The 23,907-nt window shown below is 53.2% G+C and overlaps 1 protein-coding gene across 1 annotated transcript in view; it reads left to right on the top strand.

The window, feature by feature from the left end:
- INTS1 (integrator complex subunit 1) overlaps nt 1–23,907 on the top strand; it is a 293,595-nt gene that overhangs the window by 15,620 nt on the left and 254,068 nt on the right. The window contains exons 3-5 of the mRNA XM_075319760.1: nt 7,211–7,361; nt 7,573–7,732; nt 9,008–9,113. Coding sequence (XP_075175875.1) covers nt 7,211–7,361; nt 7,573–7,732; nt 9,008–9,113 — 417 coding nt within the window. The remainder of the gene's footprint in view (nt 1–7,210; nt 7,362–7,572; nt 7,733–9,007; nt 9,114–23,907) is intronic.

Genomic DNA, 23,907 nt, shown 5'->3' with positions numbered 1-23,907 from the left:
AGATGCTGTGAAGGAGGCAACTTCCAGAAACTGTCGGCGGTTCAGGCTTCGGAGAAATGGCCCCCAAAGTCGGCAGTTGAGCAGTTTGATCTATAGGTTCAATGACAAGCCGAGATCTCATCTGTGCGCGAGCCACCTCCTGGCACCATTTTCCTCAAGTCCGCTGCTGGAAAATCATTGGGCAGGGGGTGGCATGTGCACAGATGAGCTCTTGAGCCGAGAGTCCATCTGCATATGCGCTGCCTCCGGGTGCCAATATTTGAACCCCGCACCGCCAACATTTTCATGATGTCCCTGCCTCACAGCACAACGCCTACCTCCTGCGACCCCTCTCTACCACCTCCTGGTAAGGTGCATTTGGATTTTAAGACGCACCCTCATTTCTTTGTCGCTCCATTGGGAGACCCAGACAATTGGGTGTATAGCTTCTGCCTCCGGAGGCCACACAAAGTATTACACTTAAAAGTGTAAACCCCTCCCCTCTGCCTATACACCCCCCCGTGCATCACGGGCTCCTCAGTTTTTATGCTTTGTGTTGAAGGAGGCACACATGCACGCAAGCTCCACAATTTAGTCAGCAGCAGCTGCTGACTATATCGGATGGAAGAAAAGAGGGCCCATAACAGGGCCCCCGGCATGCTCCCTTCTCACCCCACTCTGGTCGGCGGTGCTGTTAAGGTCGAGGTACCCATTGCGGGTACAAGGCTGGAGCCACATGCTGTTTTCCTTCCCCATCCCTTAGGGGCTCTGGGTGAAGTGGGATCCTAATCGGTCACCAGGCACTGGGACCGTGCTCCCTCCGCAGCCCCTGGGGAATCTGCTGGACAGGAGACCGGGTATCGTCAGGGACAGGCCCTGCTACTCTGAGGTACTCTGTGTCCCCTTGGGGACGGCGCATAGAGCGCCTGTCTAATGGACGCTGCAGCAGCTGCTGGTTGTGTTTGTGCGCCGGGACTACCGCGCTGACCGCGCTTGTTTGCCGGCCACGCTTATAACTTTAGTCCCTGGCTTTTGCGGCCTAGTACCGCATATTCCCGCCCCCGGGCCTGCCAGTCAGGGGTAAGGGCGGGACGCTGCACTGGACGTCAGCGCTGAGGGCTGGAGCATACTTAGTATCCTCCTCCCCCCTCACTGAGCACCGTGGGGCACCAGATTCCCGCACTTTCTAAGGCACGCCCACGGCTCCCTCCTCCTCTCAGAACGCTGGCAGCCATTCCTATCAGCACTTCTGACGCTGGAGAACTTCAGAGAAGAGCTCCTACAGCTCTGGGAGGCCCAGGCAGGGAATCTGGTGGTTACACAAACGCTGAGGGCGGTCGGTAAGCCGCACCTGTTACTAGGTGCTTGCCCCACTGGGTGCCGAAGTGTATATTTATATGCTTATATTGTATACATTTACTCTGTACGGCCGCACTATTGCTTTGGCTATATACCCTCTCTGATTGCTCTAAGAGGAGACAACAGCATGTCGTCCGCAAAAAGCAAGGGTGCCAAGGCACAGGCTTACTTTGCAACCTGTACCTCGTGCGGCTATGCTACCTGCAGGTTCCACCTACCCTCATTGTGTGCAATGCTCGGCCCCTGTGACACTCACTCAGCCGGAGCCTCTGCCACTGGTGGGACCCTCGGCCCAGGTGGAACCACCTGCTGCCACTGTCCAGGTGACAGGGACAGAGTTTGCAGTATTCGCTGACAAACTTTCTGAGTCTATGGATAAATGGTCTGCTAAGATACTAGAAGCTTTGCAGTCCAGACCCGTAATACAGGCCCCGGGCACTGTTGAACCTTTTCACTCAGGACCCCCCTCGGTCGGCGCAGCAAAGTGCTCCTGGGGCGACTCATAGGTCCCACGGTGAGGACTCTGACACGGACCGCAGTCCCAGACCACATAAGCGGGGTCGCTGGGAGCTTCCCTCGACTTCATCACAGTGTTCAGGGTCTCAGCATGAGGACTCTCTGGAGGATGAAGCAGAGGTGGCAGATCAGGGCTCTGATTCTGACGCCGCTCTCAACCTTGATACACCTGAAGGGGACGCCATAGTAAACGACCTTATAGCGTCCATCAATCAGGTGTTGGATCTTTCTCCCCCAACTCCTCAGATTGAGGAGTCAGCTTCTCAGCAGGAGAAATTCCATTTTAGGTTTCCCAAACGTACACGGAGTGCGTTTCTTGATCACTCCGACTTCAGAGATACAGTCCAGAAACACCGAGCTTTTCCAGATAAGCGCTTTACTAAGCGCCTTAATGACACACGTTATCCCTTCCCCCCCTGACGTAGTCAAGGGTTGGGCTCAGTGTCCCAAGGTGGATCCTCCAATCTCTAGACTGACGGCTAGATCCATAGTTGCAGTGGCAGACGGTGCATCACTCAAGGATGCCACTGACAGACAGATAGAGCTCCTGATGAAATCCATCTATGAAGCTATTGGCGCGTCCTTTGCTCCGGCATTCGCAGCCGTATGGGCACTCCAAGCTATCTCAGCTTGTCAGTCTGAGATTAATGCGGTCACACGTACCTCTACTCCGCAGGTTGTGTCTTTGACTTCTCAGGCGTCGGCCTTTTCGTCCTACGCCATGAACGCTGTCCTGGACTCTGCGAGCCGTACGGCGGTAGCATCCACCAATTCGGTGGCAGTCCAGACTCTGCTTCCAAAAAGTTCTTAACCGGTTTGCCATTTTTCTGGCGACCGCCTGTTTTGCGAGCAATTGGATGAAATCATTAAACAATCCAAGGGAAAGGACTCGTCCTTACCCCAGTCCAAACCAAACAGACCTCAACAACGGAAGGTACAATCGAGGTTTCGGTCCTTTCGGCCCTCAGCCAAGTCTCAATTCTCCTCGTCCAACAGGCCACAGAAGGGTCAGAGGAACTCTGATTCATGGCGGTCTAAGTCACGTCCTAAAAAGACCGCCGGAGGAACCGCTCCCAAAGCGGCCTCCTCATGACTTTCGGCCTCCCCAAACCGCATCCTCGGTCGGTGGCAGGCTCTCAGCTTTTGCGACGCCTGGTTGCCACATGTCAAAGACCGATGGGTGAGAGACATTCTGTCTCACGGTTACAGGATAGAGTTCCGTTCTCGTCCTCCGACTCGTTTCTTCAGAACATCTCCGCCCCCCGAGCGAGCCGATGCTCTTCTTCAGGCGGTGAGCACTCTGAAGGCAGAAGGAGTGGTGATCCCTGTTCCCCTTCAGCAATGGGGTCACGGTTTTTACTCCAACTTGTTTGTGGTGCCAAAAAAGGACGGATCTTTCCGTCCCGTTCTGGACCTCAAACTGCTCAACAAACACGTGAAACCCAGGCGGTTCCGGATGGAATCTCTCCGCTCCGTCATCGCCTCGATGTCCCAAGGAGACTTCCTAGCATCAATCGACATCAGGGATGCTTATCTCCACGTACCGATTGCACCAGAGCATCAGCGCTTCCTGCGTTTCGCCATCGGGGGACGAACACCTTCAGTTCGTGGCGCTGCCTTTCGGCCTGGCGACGGCCCCACGGGTCTTCACCAAGGTCATGGCAACAGTGGTAGCAGTCCTACACTCTCAGGGACACTCGGTGATCCCTTACTTAGACGATCTCCTTGTCAAGGCCCCCTCTCGGGTGGCATGCCAACACAGCCTGAACATTGCTCTGGAGACTCTCCAGAGATTCGGGTGGATCATCAATTTCCCAAAGTCAAAATTGACACCGACCCAATCGCTGACATATCTCGGGATGGAGTTTCATACTCACTCAGCGATAGTGAAACTTCCGCTGGACAAACAGCGTTCACTACGGACAGGGGTGCAATCTCTCCTTCGAGCCCAGTCGCACCCCTTGAGGCGCCTCATGCACTTTCTAGGGAAGATGGTGGCAGCAATGGAGGCAGTTCCATTTGCGCAGTGCGTCCACTTCAATGGGACATTCTCCGCAAATGGGACAGGAAGTCGACGTCCCTCGACAGGAACGTCTCCCTTTCTCGGGCAGCCAATGCCTCCCTTCAGTGGTGGCTTCTTCCCACTTCTTTGTCGAAGGGGTGAAATCATTCCTGCCCCCATCCTGGGCTGTGGTCACGACGGACGCGAGTCTGTCAGGGTGGGGAGCGGTCTTCCTCCACCACAGGGCTCAGGGTACCTGGACTCAGACAGAGTCCTCCCTTCAGATCAATGTTCTGGAGATAAGGGCAGTGTATCTAGCCCTAAAAGCGTTCCAGCCGTGGCTGGAAGGCAGGCAGATCCGAATTCAGTCGGACAACGCCACGGCATGGGTGGCATACATCAACCACCAAGGCGGCACACGCAGTCCGGCAAGCCTTCCAGGAAGTTCGGCGGATTCTGCTGTGGACGGAAGCCACAGCATCCACCATATCCGCAGTTCACATCCCGGGCGTAGAAAACTGGGAAGCAGACTTTCTCAGTCGCCAGGGCATGGACGCAGGGGAATGGTCTCTTCACCCGGACGTGTTTCAAGAGATCTGTTGCCGCTGGGGGAAAGCCGGACGTCGACCTAATGGCGTCCCGGCACAACAACAAGGTCCCGGCATTCATGGCACGGTCTCAGGATCACAGGGCGCTGGCGGCAGATGCGTTAGTTCAGGACTGGTCGCAGTTTCGACCTACCCTATGTATTTCCCCCCTCTGGCACTTCTGCCCATAGTGTTACGCAAGATCAGGTCCGACTGCCGTCGCGCCATCCTCGTCGCTCCAGACTGGCCGAGGAGGTCGTGGTACCCGGATCTGTGGCACCTCACGGTGGGGCAACCGTGGGCACTCCCAGACCGACCAGACTTGCTGTCTCAAGGGCCATTTTTCCATCTGAATTCTGCGGCCCTCAACCTGACTGTGTGGCCATTGAGTCTTGGCTCCTAGCCTCATCAGGTTTATCTCAAGATGTCATTGCCACCATGAGACAGGCCAGGAAATCAACGTCCGCCAAGATCTACCACAGGACTTGGAAGATCTTCTTAGCCTGGTGCTCGGATAGGGGTTTTGCTCCCTGGCCGTTTGCATTGCCCACTTTTCTTTCCTTTCTTCAATCAGGATTGGACAAGGGTTTGTCTCTTGCCTCTCTCAAGGGACAAGTGTCGGCGCTTTCAGTGTTTTTTCAAAAGCGTCTAGCCAGACTCTCGCAGGTCCGCACGTTCCTGCAGGGAGTTTGCCACATAGTCCCACCTTACAAGCGTCCGCTAGAACCCTGGGATCTTAACAAGGTGCTGACGGCTCTCCAGAAACCACCTTTCGAGCCGATGCGGGATGTCTCTCTATCTCGCCTTTCACAGAAATTGGGCTTCCTAGTGGCAGTCACTTCTCTTAGGAGAGTGTCTGAGCTAGCAGCGCTGTCATGCAAAGTCCCCTTCCTGGTCTTTCACCAGGATAAGGTGGTTCTGCGTCCGGTCCCGGAATTTCTCCCCAAGGTGGTATCCCCTTTTTATCTCAATCAAGATATCTCCTTGCCTTCTTTTTGCCCTCATCCAGTTCACCAATGTGAAAAGGATTTGCACTTGTTAGACCTCGTGAGAGCACTCAGAATCTACATTTCTCGCACGGCGCCCCTGCGCCGTTCGGATGCGCTCTTTGTCCTTGTCGCTGGCCAGCGTAAAGGGACACAAGCTTCCAAGTCAACCTTGGCTAGGTGGATCAAGGAACCGATTCTTGAAGCCTACCGTTCATCGGGGCTTCAGATTCCTTCAGGGCTTAAAGCCCATTCTACCAGGGCCGTAGGCGCGTCCTGGGCTTTGCGGCACCAGGCTACGGCTCAGCAGGTGTGTCAGGCGGCTACCTGGTCGAGTCTGCACACCTTCACTAAACACTATCAGGTGCATGCCTATGCTTCGGCAGAGGCTAGCCTAGGTAGGCAAGTCCTTCAGGCGGCAATTGCCCACCTGTAAGAGGGGGCCGGTTTCCGGCTCTTTTTATCGAGGTATTCTGTTACCCACCCAGGGATTGCTTTTGGACATCCCAATTGTCTGGGTCTCCCAATGGAGCGACAAAGAAGGGAATTTTGTTTACTTACCGTAAATTCCTTTTCTTCTAGCTCCTATTGGGAGACCCAGCACCCGCCCCTGTTCCCTTTGGGCTGTTGTTTTTTTGTGTACACATGTTGTTCATGTTCAATTGTTCTTTGGTTAATGGTTCAGTTCTCCGAACATCCTTCGGATTGAATTTACCTTAGACCAGTTTATAAGTTTCCTCCTTCCTGCTTTTGCACCAAAACTGAGGAGCCCGTGATGCACGGGGGGGTGTATAGGCAGAGGGGAGGGGTTTACACTTTTAAGTGTAATACTTTGTGTGGCCTCCGGAGGCAGAAGCTATACACCCAATTGTCTGGGTCTCCCAATAGGAGCTAAAAGAAAAGGAATTTACGGTAAGTAAACAAAATTCCCTTCTTTCCTCCCAATTTTTTGGGAGGAAAAGTGCATTTTATAATCTTAAAAATACGTTGATTATCCTCTTCTTGTGTCCAATAAACGAGAAGAGGATAATAATAAAGCCTATACTCTCATTTGGTGACGGTGCGGTTTCAGCGGTGTCTGAACTAGCGTTCTTGGGGCTCACGTGAGGTCTAGAGATAATCCCTTTAAAAAAATCTGTTATATATTTTCGTATCTAAATGGTTTTTTCCAACATATTATCAAGTGTCCAGAGGCAAGTTATGATTGTGATGTAAAGATGTTACTTGCAACTTGGACCTCTGCAGCTTTGGAGCGCTCCACTGGGTCAGGAAGTAATGATGCTCCATCCATATTATTATTATTATTATTATTTATTATTATAGCAACATTTATTCCATGATGCTTTTACATGTGAAAAGGGTAAACATAATAGGGACAAGTACAATAATCAAACAATACAAGGCACGGACTGGTACAGGAGGATGGAGGTCCCTGCCCGCGAGGGCTCACAGTCTACAAGGGATGGGGGAGGATAGAGTAGGTAAGGGTAGATCTGGTCATATACATCATTCTGCTGAAGCCACTGATTGGCAGCAGGGTCAGGCGATTGATCAACAGGACATCATCCCCTTGGAAATTATTATGTTCCCTCATTTACCTGGCCCTGCAATTAAATGGTCACTGTATGGATTGGAGCTCATCGCTTCCTCTCCTGATAGAGACCACTGGCTTTTAGACTTAAGAAAAAGTTCTTTACTTATTTTGCAACTTTATTTTTGGGCTACTTTTTGAAAAGAGTTGGAAATCTCCTTTAATTTTAAGCTTGTAATGACTGATGAAGCCTTCTCCTTCAGGCCCTGTGCAGCCTCCTACGAAGAGACGCCTCCATAAATTTTAAAGCCAAAGGAAACAGCCTGGTGTCGGTGCTCGCGTGTAACCTCCTCATGGCCGCCTACGAAGAGGATGAAAACTGGCCCGAAATTTTTGTTAAGGTGAGAGGGCTACATGTGCGCGGAAAGTATACAGTGATGGAGGTTAATCATTTTATATAGGACTGTGGCTATAAAGAATTGCATATGTGGGATAGATCAGACAAGTGATGAAACAGAATTGTCCATAGGGATGTAAGATTGGGTGTAAGAAGCTGGAGGGTATATACAGCTTTGTGATTTCTGCACATTTCTCACTTGCTTTACCCCTTAGGTGTATATAGAAGACTCCTTAGGCGAGAGGATTTGGGTGGACAGCCCTCACTGCAAAACCTTCGTTGACAATATTCAGACTGCGTTTTGCACCAAAATGCCTCCAAAGAACATGGGACTGCAAGTAGACGCTGGACGGATTGCCGGGGACCTGAGCGCTGGTACTGACTATTGACTATATCATTCATACACTAATTACATATCTGATGCATAAAGTGCTTGTCCAGTACCGTTCACTTCTGCGTTGGAAATGAGCAGTGCAAATGTTACGACCCCACATACGCGCCAATACGTATGCACGTAACCTGTTAGGCTAGGACACAAGCACCATGCTTGCTGATCATCTCCATAGATATGTGGGGTTGGAAACTCATCAGCACCACTTCCCTCCAATGCAGAATTGAACAGCGTTGGATAATCTCTTTAAGGCCTCTTTCGCACGTCCGTGAAAATCACGCTTGTTTTTCACGGACGTGTCAAAGATGGGTATTGCCCTCCGTGTCCCGTGTTTCTGGCACACGTGTGGTATCCGTGATAACACATGGAGAACGGGAACTTTCTGTTCACCTGTCGCTGGCGTTGCTGTCCGTGGTGCTGATCTACGGACTTCGGCCCTGCCGATTCCCCGCTGCTGCTGCTGCTTCCGGCCCACAGTGGAGTGAATATGCAATGAGGATAATGAGAGGGGGTTGGAAGCAAGTGACAGCAGTGGCAGAGACAGCAGGGCTGGAGAAGTGAGTATGGAAATTCCTTTAAATCCACAGACACGTGTGTTTTCTCCGGTGCGTGTCACACGGATCACATCCGTGCGGTCCATGTGACACCCGTGATACCGGAGAAAAAAGGACATGTCTGTGTGGAGCACACGTATGCTCCACATGACCCATGGCAAAACATGCATGTGAGCGCAGAACCATTGATTTTAATGGGTCTACATGTGCCCGTGTCTCCGGCACATGAGGAAACAGACCAAACGCGTACCGGAGACACGGATGTATGAAGGAGGCCTGAAAGGGAATCTGTCACCAGGTTTTTGCCACCTAATGTGAGAGCAGCATAATGTAGAGACAGAGACCCTGATTCCAATGATTTCACTTACTGGGCTGCTTAGTGTAGTTTTGATAAAACCACAGTTTAATCAGCAGTAGTTTATCATTACAGGACTACTTAGCGTGTTGCAGGTAGTCCAGCATAATCATGAGCTCTGTATAACTGCTAAATCTGCTGCAGAGAAAACATTGATTTTAAATGGCAGCAAACAGCTCAGTAAGTGACACATCGCTGAAATCAGGGTCTCTGTACATTATGCTGCTCTCAGATGGGGGAGCAAACACCTGGTGACAGATTCCCCTTAATAGTTTACTTTTTTATAAAGCTTGTCCGATAGTCAGTAAGAGGCTTTTGGATGACATATGTGTCTTGTTTCTTCATTGCAGGCAACAGCCCTCACCCATCCATGACCGAGGAGGAGGACAGTCAGACAGAACTGCTCATCGCAGAGGAAAAGATGAGCCCTGAGCAGGAAGGACAGCTAATGCCTCGGTATATTATCTGTTATCTATAAATTGTGTGGCTGGATAAGGCTGCTTTCACACCTCCGGTTTCTGCAATGCGGCACAATCCGGCACTTTGCAGGAAAATCGCAACCGTTTTTTTTTTGCTGCCGGTTGCGTTTTTTCTGCATAGACTTTAATTAGTGCCGCATTGTGCCGCAAGGCCTTGCGTTCCATCCGTTTTTTGCCGCATGCGGCAGATTTAGCCGATGCGGCGGCCGGATGGAACGTTGCCTGGCACGTTTTTTCGTGCGGCAAAAAAAAAAACGCATCGCGCCGCATTCAGCCGATGCGGCGCATTTTTCAATGCATGCCTATGGCGGCCGGATGCGGCGCGATGCGGCAATAGCCGCATCTGGCCGCCGCATGCGGTTTTTGCCACTGCACATGCTCAGTAGCATGCCGCAAGCGGCAAAAACCGGACTGGCCGCAAAGGAAAAACTTATGCAAAGGATGCGGTGTTTTCACCGCATCCGTTGCATAGCTTGCACAGCCGGATTGAGCCGCAGAGCTCAAGCCGGATGTGTGAAAGCAGCCTAAGATTACTCACAGTGCGGAGTTTTACCCAGACTCCTGGTGCTCCTCCATACCCCTCCTCTTCCAGTGTCTTGTAAGGGTTACGGGGGTAGACAACCTTAAAGTCGTGGGGATCTGCAAAATAACTTTCAAGGTTCTGAAAATATTTACCGTATTTTTCGTTTTATAAGATGCACCCCAAATTAGAGGAGGAAACTATGAAAAAAATAATTTCTTTATCGTTCCTTTGGGAGACCCAGACCTTGGGTGTTTAGCTTCTGCCTCCGGAGGACACACAAAGTACTACACTTAAAAGTGTAGCTCCTCCCTCTGAGCTTATACACCCCCTGGTGAGCCAGTCCCAGCCAGTTTATCACTTTGTGTTCAGGAGGCATACATCCACACATGCATTCTCATATGATTTTTTTCCTTTTTGGAATGAGATTGAAGAAGTGCGGGTCCACGGCATGTTCCTTCTCACCCCACTGTGTCGGTGGTGTTGTAAGGTTGATTCCAAGGCTGGAGCCTTACATGCCGTGCTCCTTCACCATCCCTCCTGGGCTCTGGCTTGAAGTGGGAGCCAGCGCGGTCTCCATGCCTGGGAGGAGACCGGTCTCCATCCGCAGCCCTTTAGGACCCTGCTGGACCGGAGCACTCATCCCCAGGGACCTGGCCCTGCGTCTCAGCAGCTAAGTACCTGAGACGTTTATATGTTGGGGGTCCCTATGCTTTATTGTATGGGAAGAGTGTGCTTACTGTATTTATCTTGGCATTTCCGGGGGGTTCTCTAGCTGTCGCCCGAGAACCGCGCCGATGGTGCCTGTGCGTCGGCCTAGTTTCTGTTCACTGCCCTCGCATGTCACTCATGCAGAGGGACAGGCTCGGCTCCTCCCGGCGGCCGTCCTGCACAGGGGAGGGACACTCCCCACTGCTGTGCGTGTCTCCTCCCCTGTAGGTCTCTATGGCCCTCCAGATCCCGCTCTCCTTCAGGAACGCCCCCGTCCCGCCCCCTCTCTTCGCTCCGGCGGCCATTTTCTCAGACAGGGTTCACTCTGCGCTGGCCTGCACTCTGCATCCCTGCTGAGGTGCTGTGCATTGGGGGTCCGGGCTTCGGGATCTGGAGGGCACACAACACCGCTGCCAGCGGTCTGGTAAGCCACAACCGGTCTCTGGTTGTGGACCTCTGTATATACTCTCTGGGGTTTATTCTCTTGTAGAAGCTGTCCCCACTCCAGCAGCATGTCTCACACGAGGAGCAAGGCTCCAAAGCTGTATTCAGTATGCGCTGCATGTAAGCTCCTGCTGCCTGAACCGAGCACCTATCCACATTGTGATGCCTGCTCTACCTTGACGGTGCCACAGCCTGGAGTCTCACCCCCATTGGTCTCTCAGGCTGCTCCTGCACCTGTGGCTGAACCCCCGGCTTGGGTAGAATCCTTTTCTAGGTCTATCTCCCAGTCTTTTGCTGAGTCCATGGGACTTCTGTCCAGGACTTTGTTGAATATGCATCAGCCCCCTTCACAGGGTGCCTCTACTGCTAAGGGTCCCTTAGGATCTCTACCATCTGACCTCCGTCCACCGGAGCTCACAGAGGATTCATCATCAGGGCCCAGACCCCGTCCTCCTAAGAGGAGACGCAGGGTTTCCTCTCCCTCCTCATCCCATGGCTCTGATTCAAGAGCTGACTCGCAGGATGAGGAGGATGCCTTTACAGGGGGCTCGGAGGCTAACTCCATGTACCCCATTGATCTTTCCGAGGGTGACTCAGATCTTAGTGACTTGATTGCTTCCATTAATTCTGTACTGGATCTCAATCCGCCAGTATCAGAGGAGCAACCCTCTCTGGCAGAAAAGCACCAGTTTACCTCGCCTAAGAGAGTGAAGAGTGTGTTGTTTAACCACTCCAGTTTTCAGGCCGCTGTGACCAAACCCAGGGCATGTCCTGACAAACGCTTCCCAAAGCGTGGTTCTGATGACCGTTTTCCCTTTCCACCTGAGGTGGTCAAGGAGTGGGCTTATTCCCCAAAGGTAGACCCTCCGGTGTCTAGGCTATCAGACCGGACCGTTGGGTGGCTGATGGCACCTCCCTTAAGGATTCCACTGACCGTCAGATTGACCTTCTGGCCAAATCCGTGTATGAAGCGGCGGGGGCCGCGTTTTCCCCAACTTTTGCAGCAGTGTGGGCTCTCACTTCACCACCGCCGCCCCGAGAAGCCATATCCAGGTTGTATGACGCACCCCCATTTTACCCCCAGTTTTGGGTAAGGGGGGGGGGGGGTGTGTCTTATAATCTGGAAAAAAAGTGCTTGCAGCCACAGAGCTCCTTTTACATTGAACCTGTTAGCAGATTCCAGACCACGGGCAGCATGAATCAGTCACTGGCTGCATGATATGTTTTACTCTTCATAGACCGTATATTAGAAAGGTCTGCTGGGATCCATAGCCAGAGACCAACCAGACTAGTCACCGGCGGCTTCCCTGCATTCCACACCAGTTGACTGACAAGTCTCTCCCTATCTAAAAACCAATTAAGAAATAACGTCTGGAACACCATTCTAAGTCTGAACTGGGTGCAAAAACCCTAAAAAAACTTCACTTTATAAAGAGAAGGGTTGCACACCAGTGACAATGGAAGAGGAATAAATGTAAAGCAGAAACTGCTGTGTGAATACTGACATGAAAAATACAATAGCTATATGTAAGAATGAAAATAAACGGATTTTTGTGTACTCACCGTAAAATCGTTTTCTCTTAGCCATCATTGGGGGACACAGGACCATGGGTGTTATGCTGCCTATCCATAGGAGGACACTAAGTAGATGCAAAAGCATAGCTCCTAATCTGCAGTATACACCCCCTGGCCGGGCCAGGCAGTCTCAGTTTTAGTACACAAGCAGTAGGAGAAAAAAGCAGTAAAAAAACCTTCTCAACAGAGGAATATGAGAAAAGAAGAGTCAAAACCAAATAAGGTACTGAGAGAACCAAGACCCAGCAGGGCAACAGGGTGGGTGCTGTGTCCCCCAATGATGGCTAAGAGAAAACGATTTTACAGTGAGTACACAAAAATCCGTTTTTCTCTGACGCCTCATTGGGGGACACAGGACCATGGGACGTCCTAAAGCAGTCCATGGGTGGGAAACATAAAAGAAGACAACACAACCCAAGGACTAGGAACCAGTCCCAGACAGCCTGGAGCGCCTACTGAGAAAGGTGCTCTACTGCCGTTTGCAGAATTTTCCTACCCAGATTTGCCTCAGTTGAAACCTGGGTATGGACTCTGTAATGCTTTGAAAACGTATGTAGGCTAGACCAGGTCGCACCTGTTCAACTGAAGCTTGATGCCGAATGGCCCACGAAGCGCCAACTGCTCGCGTGGAATGAGCCCGCAGCCCACTAGGAATGGGCTTGAGTTGCAGGCCGTAGACTTCCTGGATCGCAGCGCGAATCCAGCGAGCCAGAGTCGCCTTTGAAGCTGCCTGTTCCTTCTTAGGCCCCTCAGGAATGACGAACAAAGAGTCCGTTTTCCTAAAGGGGGCTGTCCTGGATATGTAATATCTGAGAGCTCTGACGAGGTCTAACGAATGCAGAGACCTTTCCACCCTATGAACTGGGTGTGGACAAAATGAAGGCAGAACAATGTCCTTGTTCAAATGAAACGGGGTAAGAACCTTTGGAAGGAAATCCGGAAGGGGGCGCAGAACCACCTTGTCCTGGTGAAAGATCAGGAAAGGCTCGCGGCAAGAGAGTACTGCTAGCTCCGAAACCCGTCTGATGGACGTAATTGCCACCAGGAATGTTACCTTCCAGGACAGAAGAGCAAGGGAGGATTCTTTGAGGGGTTCAAAGGGAGACCTCTGGAGACCGTCCAGAACGAGGTTGAGGTCCCATGGGTCTAGCGGACGTTTGTACGGGGGAACTAGATGGGAAGCGCCCTGGAGGAAGGTCTTGACTTGCGGTTTTTGAGTCAGGCGGCATTGGTAGAAGATTGAGAGCACTGAGGCCTGCCCTTTCAGGGAACTGAGAGCCAACCCCGCTTGCAAGCCAGACTGTAGAAAGTCGAGAATTCTGGGGATGGCCAGAGGCATAGGCTGGACGTTAGTTTCCCTGCACCATGAAAGGAAGATTTCTTCGGCGCTCTATTGGGAGACCCAGACGATTGGGTGTATAGCACTGCCTCCGGAGGCCACACAAAGCAATTACACTAAAAAGTGTAAGGCCCCTCCCCTTCTGGCTATACACCCCCAGTGGGATCACTGGCTCACCAGTTTTCTGCTTTGTGCGAAGGAGGTCAGACATCCACGCATAGCTCCACTGTTTGTAGTCAGCAGTAGCTGCTGGCTCTATCGGATGGAAGAAAAGAGAGCCCATATAGGGCCCCCAGCATGCTCCCTTCTCACCCGCGGTTGGTGCTTGTAAGGTTGAGGTACCTATTGCTGGTACGGAGGCTGGAGCCCACATGCTGTTTTCCTTCCACATCCCCTTAGGGCTCTGTGGAAGTGGGATCTTGCCGGCCCCCAAGCCCTGGGGCCGGGCTCCATCCACAGACCCATAGAACCTGCTGGATTGGGAGCGGGAGTGCCGTTCAGGGACAAGGCCCTGCAACTTTCAGGTACTCTGTGTCCCCGGCAGGCACGGACACTCTCAGGGCCTGCTGAGCGTTGTAGTGCGCCGGGGACAGTGGCGCTGTACGCTGGGGGTTAGGTCACTGCAGCTTTGCTGAGTGACGTGTATTGGGAACTACTGCGCCGACCGCTCCTGGAGCAGCGGCGCAGCTGCGACTTATGGTGCGCCGGGGGCTTTGCGCCGACCGCGCTTTTACGGCGGCGGCGCTTCTAACTTTAGCCCCCGGCTTCTGCGGCCTAGCGCCGCTTCGTTCCCGCCCCCACCCTGTCAATCAGGGTAGGGGAGAGACGCTGCTCAATAGGCAGCGCCGAGGGCTGGAGCTTTATTTACATGCTCCAGCCCTCTCACTAGGCACAAGGGGAAGCAGACTTCCCGCTCTTCGTCGGTGTACGCCCACGGCCCGCCCCCCCTCTCCACAAGGACGCCGGCAACCATTACACATGCGATCTGGCTGGGGAGAGGCAGCAGGCTCTGGGAGACCCAGACTAGAGGGATTTCTGGCGACCACACACCGCTCCTAAGCGGGCGGTAAGCTGCACAGTAGTGCTGGCCCCACTAGTGCCTCAGTGATATATAGTGTACTTTTGTCTTGGTACCATATATATATATATAGATATATAGTTGCACTGTAGGTCGCTTCTTGCTGGACACCCTGTACTGCTCTGAGGAGGCAGCAACATGTCATCCGCAAAACGCAAGGCTGCCAAGGCACGGGCTGTGTGCACTGTTTGTATTGCATGTGGGGCTGATCTACCGGCAGGCTCCAATGATTCACATTGTGTGCAATGTTCAGTCCCAGTGGCACTTCGTCAGCCAGAGCCTATTGTGGTGGTAGCCCAGGCAGCGACGCCTGTGAACCCTGCCCCGGTGACGGGGACAGACTTTGCAGTGTTTGCTGATAAAATGTCTGAGGCTATGACAAAAATCCTGGAGACCTTGCAGGCCAGGCCAGTTCCTCAGACCATGGACACTGCTGTGGCTATGCTCTCTGGTCCCCCTCAGTTGGAACTAATCCGTACTTCAAGGGGGTCTCAAGCATCACAAGCTGAAGTCTCTGACTCAGATGACAGTCCCAGGCAGCCTAAGCGAGCTCGCTGGGAAAGACCCTCCACGTCATCACACTGCTCAGGGTCTCAGCGAGAAGAATCTCTCTGTGATGAGACTGAAGAAGGTGATCAGGATTCTAATCCTGAGGCCCCTCTCAATCTGGATGCCCCTGAGGGTGACGCCATGGTTAATGACCTGATATCGGCAATTAATAGACTGTTGGATATTTCTCCCCCAGCCCCTTCTGCAGAGGAGGCAGCTGCACAGCAGGAGAAGTTCCATTTCCTGTATCCCAAGCGTAAATTAAGTGCTTTTTTGGACCACTCTGACTTCAGAGAATCAATCCAGAAGCACGACGCTCATCCAGACAAGCGTTTCTCTAAACGTTCTAAGGATACCCGTTATCCTTTTCCCTCTGAAGTAGCCAAACGCTGGACCCAGTGCCCAAAGGTGGATCCCCCAATTTCCAAGCTTGCGGCTAGATCTATAGTCGCAGTAGAGGATGGCGCTTCACTTAAAGATGCCAACGACAGACAAATGGACCTTTGGTTGAAATCTGTCTATGAAGCTATCGGCGCGTCGTTTGCTCCAGCATTCGCGGCCGTGTGGGCACTCCAAGCTATTTCAGCTGGTTTAGCACAGGTGGATGCTATCATACATCCAGCAGTGCCCCAGGTGGCGTCCCTAACTTCGCAAATGTCTGCGTTTGCGACCTATGCTATCAATGCTGTCCTAGAATCTACGAGCCGTACCTCTATGGCGGCCGCCAATTCTGTGGTTTTGCGCAGAGCCTTATGGTTAAAGGACTGGAAAGCAGATGCCGGTTCCAAAAAATGCTTAACCAGCTTGCCATTATCTAGAGACAGACTGTTTGGTGAGCCATTGGCTGAAATCATAAAACAGTCCAAGGGTAAGGACTCTTCCTTGCCACAGCCCAGAGCAAGTAAACCTCAACAGAAAAAGTGGCAGTCGAGGTTTCGGTCCTTTCGAGGCTCGGGCAAGCCCCAATTCTCCTCGTCCAAAGGGACTCAGAAAGGACAAGGGAGCTCAGATTCCTGGCGGGCTCACTCACGCCCCAGGAAAGCAAATGGAGGAACCGCTTCCAAGGCGGCTACCTCATGACTTTCGGCCTCCTCCCTCCGCATCCTCGGTCGGTGGCAGGCTCTCCCGCTTTTGCGACATTTGGCTGTCACAGGTCAAAGACCGGTGGGTAACAGACATTTTGTCTCGCGGGTACAGAATCGAGTTCAGTTCTCGGCCTCCACTTCGGTTCTTCAGAACCTCCCCACACCCCAACCGAGCAGATGCCCTGCTGCAGGCGGTGGACTCTCTAAGAGCAGAAGGAGTCGTGATCCCTGTTCCCCCTCTGGAACGGGGGCGAGGATTTTACTCCAATCTCTTTGTGGTTCCAAAAAAGGACGGCTCCTTCCGTCCTGTTCTGGACCTAAAACTGCTCAACAAGCATGTGCACGCCAGGCGGTTCCGGATGGAATCCCTCCGCTCAGTCATTGCCTCAATGTCCCAAGGAGATTTCCTAGCATCAATAGACATCAAAGATGCTTATCTCCACGTGCCGATTGCTACGGAGCACCAACGCTTTCTGCGCTTCGTGATAGGAGACGAACATCTTCAGTTCGTGGCTCTGCCATTTGGTCTGGCGACAGCCCCCCGGGTGTTCACCAAGATCATGGCAGCAGTGGTAGCAGTCTTGCACTCTCACGGACACTCTGTGATCCCTTACTTGGACGATCTACTGGTCAAGGCACTCTCTCAGGAGGCATGCCAACTCAGCCTGAGTTTTGCACTGGAGACTCTCCAGGCGTTCGGGTGGATCATCAACTTCCCAAAGTCAAATCTGTCACCGACCCAATCACTAACGTATCTTGGCATGGAGTTTCATACTCTATCAGCGATAGTGAAGCTTCCGCTGAGCAAGCAGCGGTCACTACAGACAGGGGTGCAGGCTCTCCTTCAAAGTCAGTCGCACTCCTTAAGACGCCTCATGCACTTCCTCGGGAAGATGGTGGCGGCAATAGAGGCGGTTCCGTTTGCGCAGTTCCATCTGCGTCCACTTCAATGGGACATTCTTCGCCAATGGGACGGGAGGTCGACATCCCTGGACAGGAAAGTCTCTCTTTCCCAAACGGCCAAGGACTCTCTGCAGTGGTGGCTCCTGTCCACCTCATTATCACAGGGAAGATCCTTCCTACCACCGTCCTGGGCGGTGGTCACGACAGACGCGAGTCTGTCAGGGTGGGGAGCAGTGTTTCTCCACCACAGGGCTCAGGGTACGTGGACTCAGCAGGAGTCCAGCCTTCAGATCAATGTTCTGGAAATCAGAGCAGTGTATCTTGCCCTTCTAGCCTTCCAGCAGTGGCTGGAAGGGAAGCAGATCCGAATTCAATCGGACAACTCCACAGCGGTGGCATACATCAATCACCAAGGGGGGACTCGCAGTCGGCAAGCCTTCCAGGAAGTCCGGCGCATTATGATGTGGGTGGAAGCCACGGCCTCCACCATATCCGCAGTTCACATCCCGGGCGTAGAAAACTGGGAAGCAGACTTCCTCAGTCGCCAGGGCATGGACGCAGGGGAATGGTCCCTTCACCCGGACGTGTTTCAGGAAATCTGTCGCCGATGGGGAAGGCCGGACGTCGACCTCATGGCGTCCCGGCACAACAACAAGGTCCCAACCTTCATGGCACGGTCTCGCGATCAAAGAGCCCTAGCAGCAGACGCCCTAGTGCAAGATTGGTCGCAGTTCCGGCTCCCTTATGTGTTTCCACCTCTGGCACTCTTGCCCAGAGTGCTACGCAAGATCAGATCCGACTGCAGCCGCGTCATACTCGTCGCCCCAGACTGGCCAAGGAGGGCGTGGTATCCGGATCTGTGGCATCTCACGGTCGGCCAACCGTGGGCACTTCCAGACCGACCAGACTTACTGTCCCAAGGGCCGTTTTTCCATCAGAATTCTGCGGCCCTGAACCTGACTGTGTGGCCATTGAATCCTGGATCCTAGCGTCTTCAGGATTATCCCAAGGGGTCGTTGCCACCATGAGACAGGCTAGGAAGCCCACGTCTGCTAAGATCTACCACAGAACGTGGAGGATATTCTTATCCTGGTGCTCTGCTCAGGGAGTGTCTCCCTGGCCATTTGCATTACCTACCCTTCTTTCTTTCCTGCAATCTGGGTTAGAAAAAGGGTTGTCGCTCGGCTCCCTCAAAGGACAAGTCTCGGCGCTATCCGTCTTTTTTCAGAAGCGTTTAGCACGACTTTCTAAGGTGCGCACGTTCCTACAGGGGGTTTGCCATATCGTGCCCCCGTACAAGCGGCCGTTAGATCCATGGGATCTGAACAGGGTACTAGTTGCCCTCCAGAAGCCGCCCTTCGAGCCTCTGAAGGAGGTTTCACTTTCTAGACTATCACAGAAAGTGGCTTTTCTGGTAGCGATCACATCTCTCCGGAGAGTGTCTGAGCTAGCAGCGCTGTCTTCCAAGGCTCCCTTCCTGGTCTTCCACCAGGACAAGGTAGTGCTGCGCCCCATTCAGGAGTTTCTCCCGAAGGTGGTATCCTCTTTTCATCTTAATCAGGATATCTCTTTGCCTTCGTTTTGTCCTCATGCAGTTCATCGGTATGAGAAGAACTTACATTTGTTAGATCTGGTGAGAGCACTCAGAATCTACATTTCCCGCACGGCGCCCCTGCGCCGTTCGGATGCACTCTTTGTCCTTGTCGCTGGTAAGCGCAAAGGGTCGCAGGCTTCTAAGGCCACCCTGGCTCGATGGATCAAAGAACCAATTTTTGAAGCCTACCGTTCTGCGGGGCTTCCGGTTCCATCAGGGCTGAAGGCCCATTCTACCAGAGCCGTGGGTGCGTCCTGGGCATTGCGACACCAGGCTACGGCTCAACAGGTGTGCCAGGCAGCTACCTGGTCGAGTCTGCACACTTTTACCAAACATTATCAGGTGCATACCTATGCTTCGGCGGACGCCAGCCTAGGTAGAAGAGTCCTGCAGGCGGCAGTTGCCTCCCCGTAGGGGAGGGCTGTCTTTGCAGCTCTAACATGAGGTATTTCTTTACCCACCCAGGGACAGCTTTTGGACGTCCCAATCGTCTGGGTCTCCCAATAGAGCGCCGAAGAAGAAGGGAATTTTGTTACTTACCGTAAATTCCTTTTCTTCTAGCTGTTATTGGGAGACCCAGCACCCGCCCTGTTGTCCTTCGGGATTTTTGGTTTGTTTGCGGGTACACATGTTGTTCATGTTGAACGGTTTTCAGTTCTCCGATGTTACTCGGAGTAAATTTGTTTAAACCAGTTATTGGCTTTCCTCCTTCTTGCTTTTGCACTAAAACTGGTGAGCCAGTGATCCCACTGGGGGTGTATAGCCAGAAGGGGAGGGGCCTTACACTTTTTAGTGTAATTGCTTTGTGTGGCCTCCGGAGGCAGTGCTATACACCCAATCGTCTGGGTCTCCCAATAAGAGCTAGAAGAAAAGGAATTTACGGTAAGTAACAAAATTCCCTTCTTTTCACGTACGGTGGTAAATGCGGGATGAAGCAGGCTTTCGGGCGCTGATCATGGTGGAAACAACCGCGGGGGAGAATCCCGCTCTTGTTAATACCCAGGTCTCAATGGCCATGCCGTCAGCTTCAGGGCTCTGGAGTTCTGATGGGAAATGGGCCCTTGGGTCAGCAAGTCTGGGATGTCTGGAAGGCGCCACGGTGCGTCTGTGAGCATTTGTACTAATTCGGCGTACCAGGCGCGCCTGAGCCAGTCCGGTGCTATCAGTATCACCGGGACTCCCTCTGCCTTGATCTTCCTGATTACCCGCGGCAGCAGGGGTAGAGGTGGAAATATGTAAGGCAGGCGGAAGTGGTGCCAGGAGCAAACTAGAGCATCCGCGCCAATGGACTGCGGGTCGCGTGACCTGGCTATGAACGCGGGTACCTTTGCATTCAACCTTGAGGCCATTAGGTCCACGTCTGGTGTGCCCCAGCGAGTGCAGATGTGTAGAAACACATCTGGGTGGAGAGACCATTCTCCGGCGGCCAGGCCTTGGCGACTTAGAAAGTCTGCTGCCCAGTTCTCTACCCCCGGTATGTGTACCGCTGATATCACTGATCCCGACTATTTGGCCCAGCTGAGGATCTTGTGGGCCTCGAGATAAGCCGCTTTGCTGCGGGTGCCCCCCTGCTGATTGATATAGGCTACAGCTGTCGCATTGTCCGATTGGACTCGAATCTGACGACCCGCTAGCAGAGGGCAGAACGCTCTGAGCGCGAGGAAGATCGCGCGGAGTTCCAGGGTGTTTATGGGTAGGGAAGACTCCTGGGGCGTCCAACGTCCTTGAGCAGTGTGGTGCCGGTACACTGCTCCCCAGCCTAGGAGGCTGGCGTCCGTGGTCAGGACCAGCCAGTTCACTGGGAGAAAGGATCTCCCCTTCGATAGGGATGAGGACCGAAGCCACCAGCGGAGTGCGTACCTGACTGAAGGCGTCAGGTGAGGATGTCTGTCCAGGGAGAAGGGGCTCTTGTCCCAGGCCGCTAGAAGGGCTAGCTGCAGTGGGCGGAGGTGCAGTTGAGCAAAGGGTACTGCTTCCATAGCCGCCACCATCCTGCCGAGCACTTTCATGCTGAATCGAATGGAGCGAGACTGAGGATGTAGAAGGCAACGTACCGCTCGTTGAAGAGCGATCGCCTTGTCCTGAGGGAGAAGGATCAAGCCCCGAAGGGTGTCCAGGGACATGCCCAGGAAGGTGATGGATCGTGATGGGACCGGGGATGATTTGTCCAGATTCACTAGCCACCCTAAGCGGGATAGGGTGTCCACTGTGATCTGTACGCTGGTTGAGCAGTCGCAGAAGGAGTGGGCCTTGATGAGGAGGTCGTCCAAGTAAGGGAGAACGACTACTCCCCTGGCGTGAAGGACGCTCATGGCGGCCGCCATGACTTTGGTGAAGACCCTTGGTGCGGTGGCAAGGCCGAAGGGTAGAGCTACGAATTGAAAGGTCCTGAATTGCAAAGCGGAGGAACTTTTGGTGATCTGGGCCGATGGGTATGTGCAGGTACGCGTCCTTGATGTCTATGGATGCGAGGAATTCCCTTTCGACCATGGATGCAATAATGGACCTTAGGGATTCTGAATTCTGAATCTCCGTACGTGCACATGCTTGTTTAGGTGTTTGAGGTCCAGGATGGGTCGAACTGACCCATCCTTTTTGTGGACCACAAAGAGGTTGGAATAAAAACCCACGAACTTCTCGTCGTCTGGGACAGGTATTATCACTCCTGCTGTTAGAACCGACTCGGTGGTCGGGTCCGAAATTCTATGTGGTAACCGGAAGACACAGGGTCTCGCACCCATTTGTCGTCTGAGGCGGCAGCCCAGATGTGTTGAAGGAGCCGCAGTCAACCTCCTACAATGAGTGTGTCTTCCGGGGCGCCGAAGGAGTCATGAGTGGGGAAAACGTCGTGGCCGAGTCTCCCTAGTCCTGGACTGTTTTGGTCTAGGCTGCCATGACGAAGTAGGTTTCGGGAAGAGCTGAGAAGGTCGGTCCCTGCGTAGTCCAACCAAATGAGTTCCGAAAGGAGCGGAACGAGGACTATGGACATCTGGTGAAGGACGTCCTGGACTCCAGCTGGGGGAGGGATGTACTCTTTCCTCCCGTGGCGTCAGAAATGAGCTTGTCCAGACGTTCACCAAACAATCGGTCTGGAAAAAAGGGAAGGCCCGTGAGAGACTTCTTGGAGGCAGAGACGCGCTCGCCATTGTCGGAGCCAGAGAGCTCTACGGATGGCTGTGGTATTTCAGGCGGCAAACGCTGCGCAGGTAGCAGCGTCCATGGAGGCCTGCATGAGGTACTCCGCCGCAGCGGCAATTTGAGCTGTTATCTCTGTGACGGTATGAGTGAACTGGGATTCCTCAAGCGAAGTGTTAAGTGATTCTGCCCAGACCGAGATCGCCTTTGCGACCCACACAGAGGCAAAAGGAGGGCGAGAGGGAGGAACCCGCAGCCTCAAAAGCAGAGCGGGCGAGAGGTGCTCCACCTGTCTGTCTGTCGGGTCCTTGATGGAGAAACCATCGGGTAAAGACAGGAGCGTCTTTGTGGTAAGGCGGGAGACCGGGGGGGGCGACCGAGGGCGGATCGGCCCAGCCCTTAGGGGCAGGTGAGGCAAAGGGTATCGGGAATCCATGAGTTTTCGGTTACTGAAGCGCCTGTCAGGCTTCTCCCTTTGCTTTGTCAGTATATCCTGAAACTCAGGGTGATCAGTGAAAACCTTTTGGGGTTTCCTTGCCCTCTTAAAGGAGACCGCATGGCCAGTGGTAGTGGATGGGGGATCCTCCACATGCAGAGTTTGGTTGATTGCTGCTATAAGGGAGTCTATTGCAGTTTGATCATCTGGGGAGGCTGAAACCAAGGAATCCTCTTGGTACAAACAGCATTCTCCCTCCTCCAGCTCTTCAGAAGCCGTGGAGCGTGTGGGAGAGCCTGCCCTGTGTGCTCCCGAGGGAGAGCCCGCTGGAGACACCCGGCCGTGTGCCCTTTTCCTGATCCCTGCAACCGGTGAAGCATGTGCCCGGATTACCTCAGAAGGATCCTCCATAGGGGTATCCTCAGGCTGCGTTCTGTCCAGGGGCCCAGAAGGGTGTGGAGGACGACATTGCATGGCCAGAACCAGGTTCTGTGACCGTTTTTCCATGGATTGGGACAGAAACTGTGCCCATTCCGGTGGGCTGGGAGCCCTAGGCTCTGGGCTGACGGTTGCGGCGGTGGTGGCAGGGCGGTCTTGGTGGGCTATAGGGGCACAGGACTCACAGAGAGAAGAGGTGTGTTTACGTGGTAGCTCAACGTGGCAGGCAGTGCAGGCTGAATAATAGACTATGTGGGCCTTAGCCCTCTTAGTGCCTTTTGAATTCTGCATGTTCCTGATAGGAGTATGCCAGGAGGGGGAGCAATGCTTAGCAGAGCTACAGTGTGCAGCATCTTACTAGAATCAGCCGATGGCTGGAGATCTTCCCACGCTTTCCTGGGGGGGGGGGGCTTATCGCGGCCGCCGGGGGGCGGGGCTTAGCGCTAAAAGAGCGCGAAGAAGTAGTCAGTGTGCCCCCCCCCCCGCTGTGGGTAGTAAAAAACGGCAGGAAAGCAGCTTCTGACAGTTTTCCTCCCTCTCCCTCTAGTCAGCACACAGCTTGTCACTGGTGGTTATCAGCCGGCTTTTCTGCTAGATCAAATAAACAGAGCAGATAATAAACAGTGTGAGTCCCTGAGCTCTGTGATTCTCTAGCCACCCCCTGCCACCAGGACATTATCTGTGCAGGAGTTTGCAAACAGGAGGGACTCCCCCAAACCCCCCCCCCCTCCTCCCTCCTCCAGCCAGCAAGCTAGGGAAAAGTTAACACTGTGTGTTCAGGATTCCTGGGGCTCTCTTCCTTGAATTAGCCAGGGACTTTCTCATAATAAATACTGTATATTCAGCCCTGGGAGCCTTTCCTGCACAGCCTTTTCTCCCTTTGTCTGGGAAACCAGTCAGGGGGATCTCACCTTAACCACTGCTTCAATCCAGGCAGTGACAATAGCAGAGTCAGCTTGCTGTA

Source organism: Anomaloglossus baeobatrachus, chromosome 7 (assembly GCF_048569485.1).
Source record: "Anomaloglossus baeobatrachus isolate aAnoBae1 chromosome 7, aAnoBae1.hap1, whole genome shotgun sequence".
Taxonomy (NCBI): Eukaryota; Metazoa; Chordata; class Amphibia; order Anura; family Aromobatidae; genus Anomaloglossus; species Anomaloglossus baeobatrachus.
The sequence above is the reverse complement of the archived record's forward strand: the minus strand, read 5'-3'. Positions and strand labels throughout refer to the sequence as shown.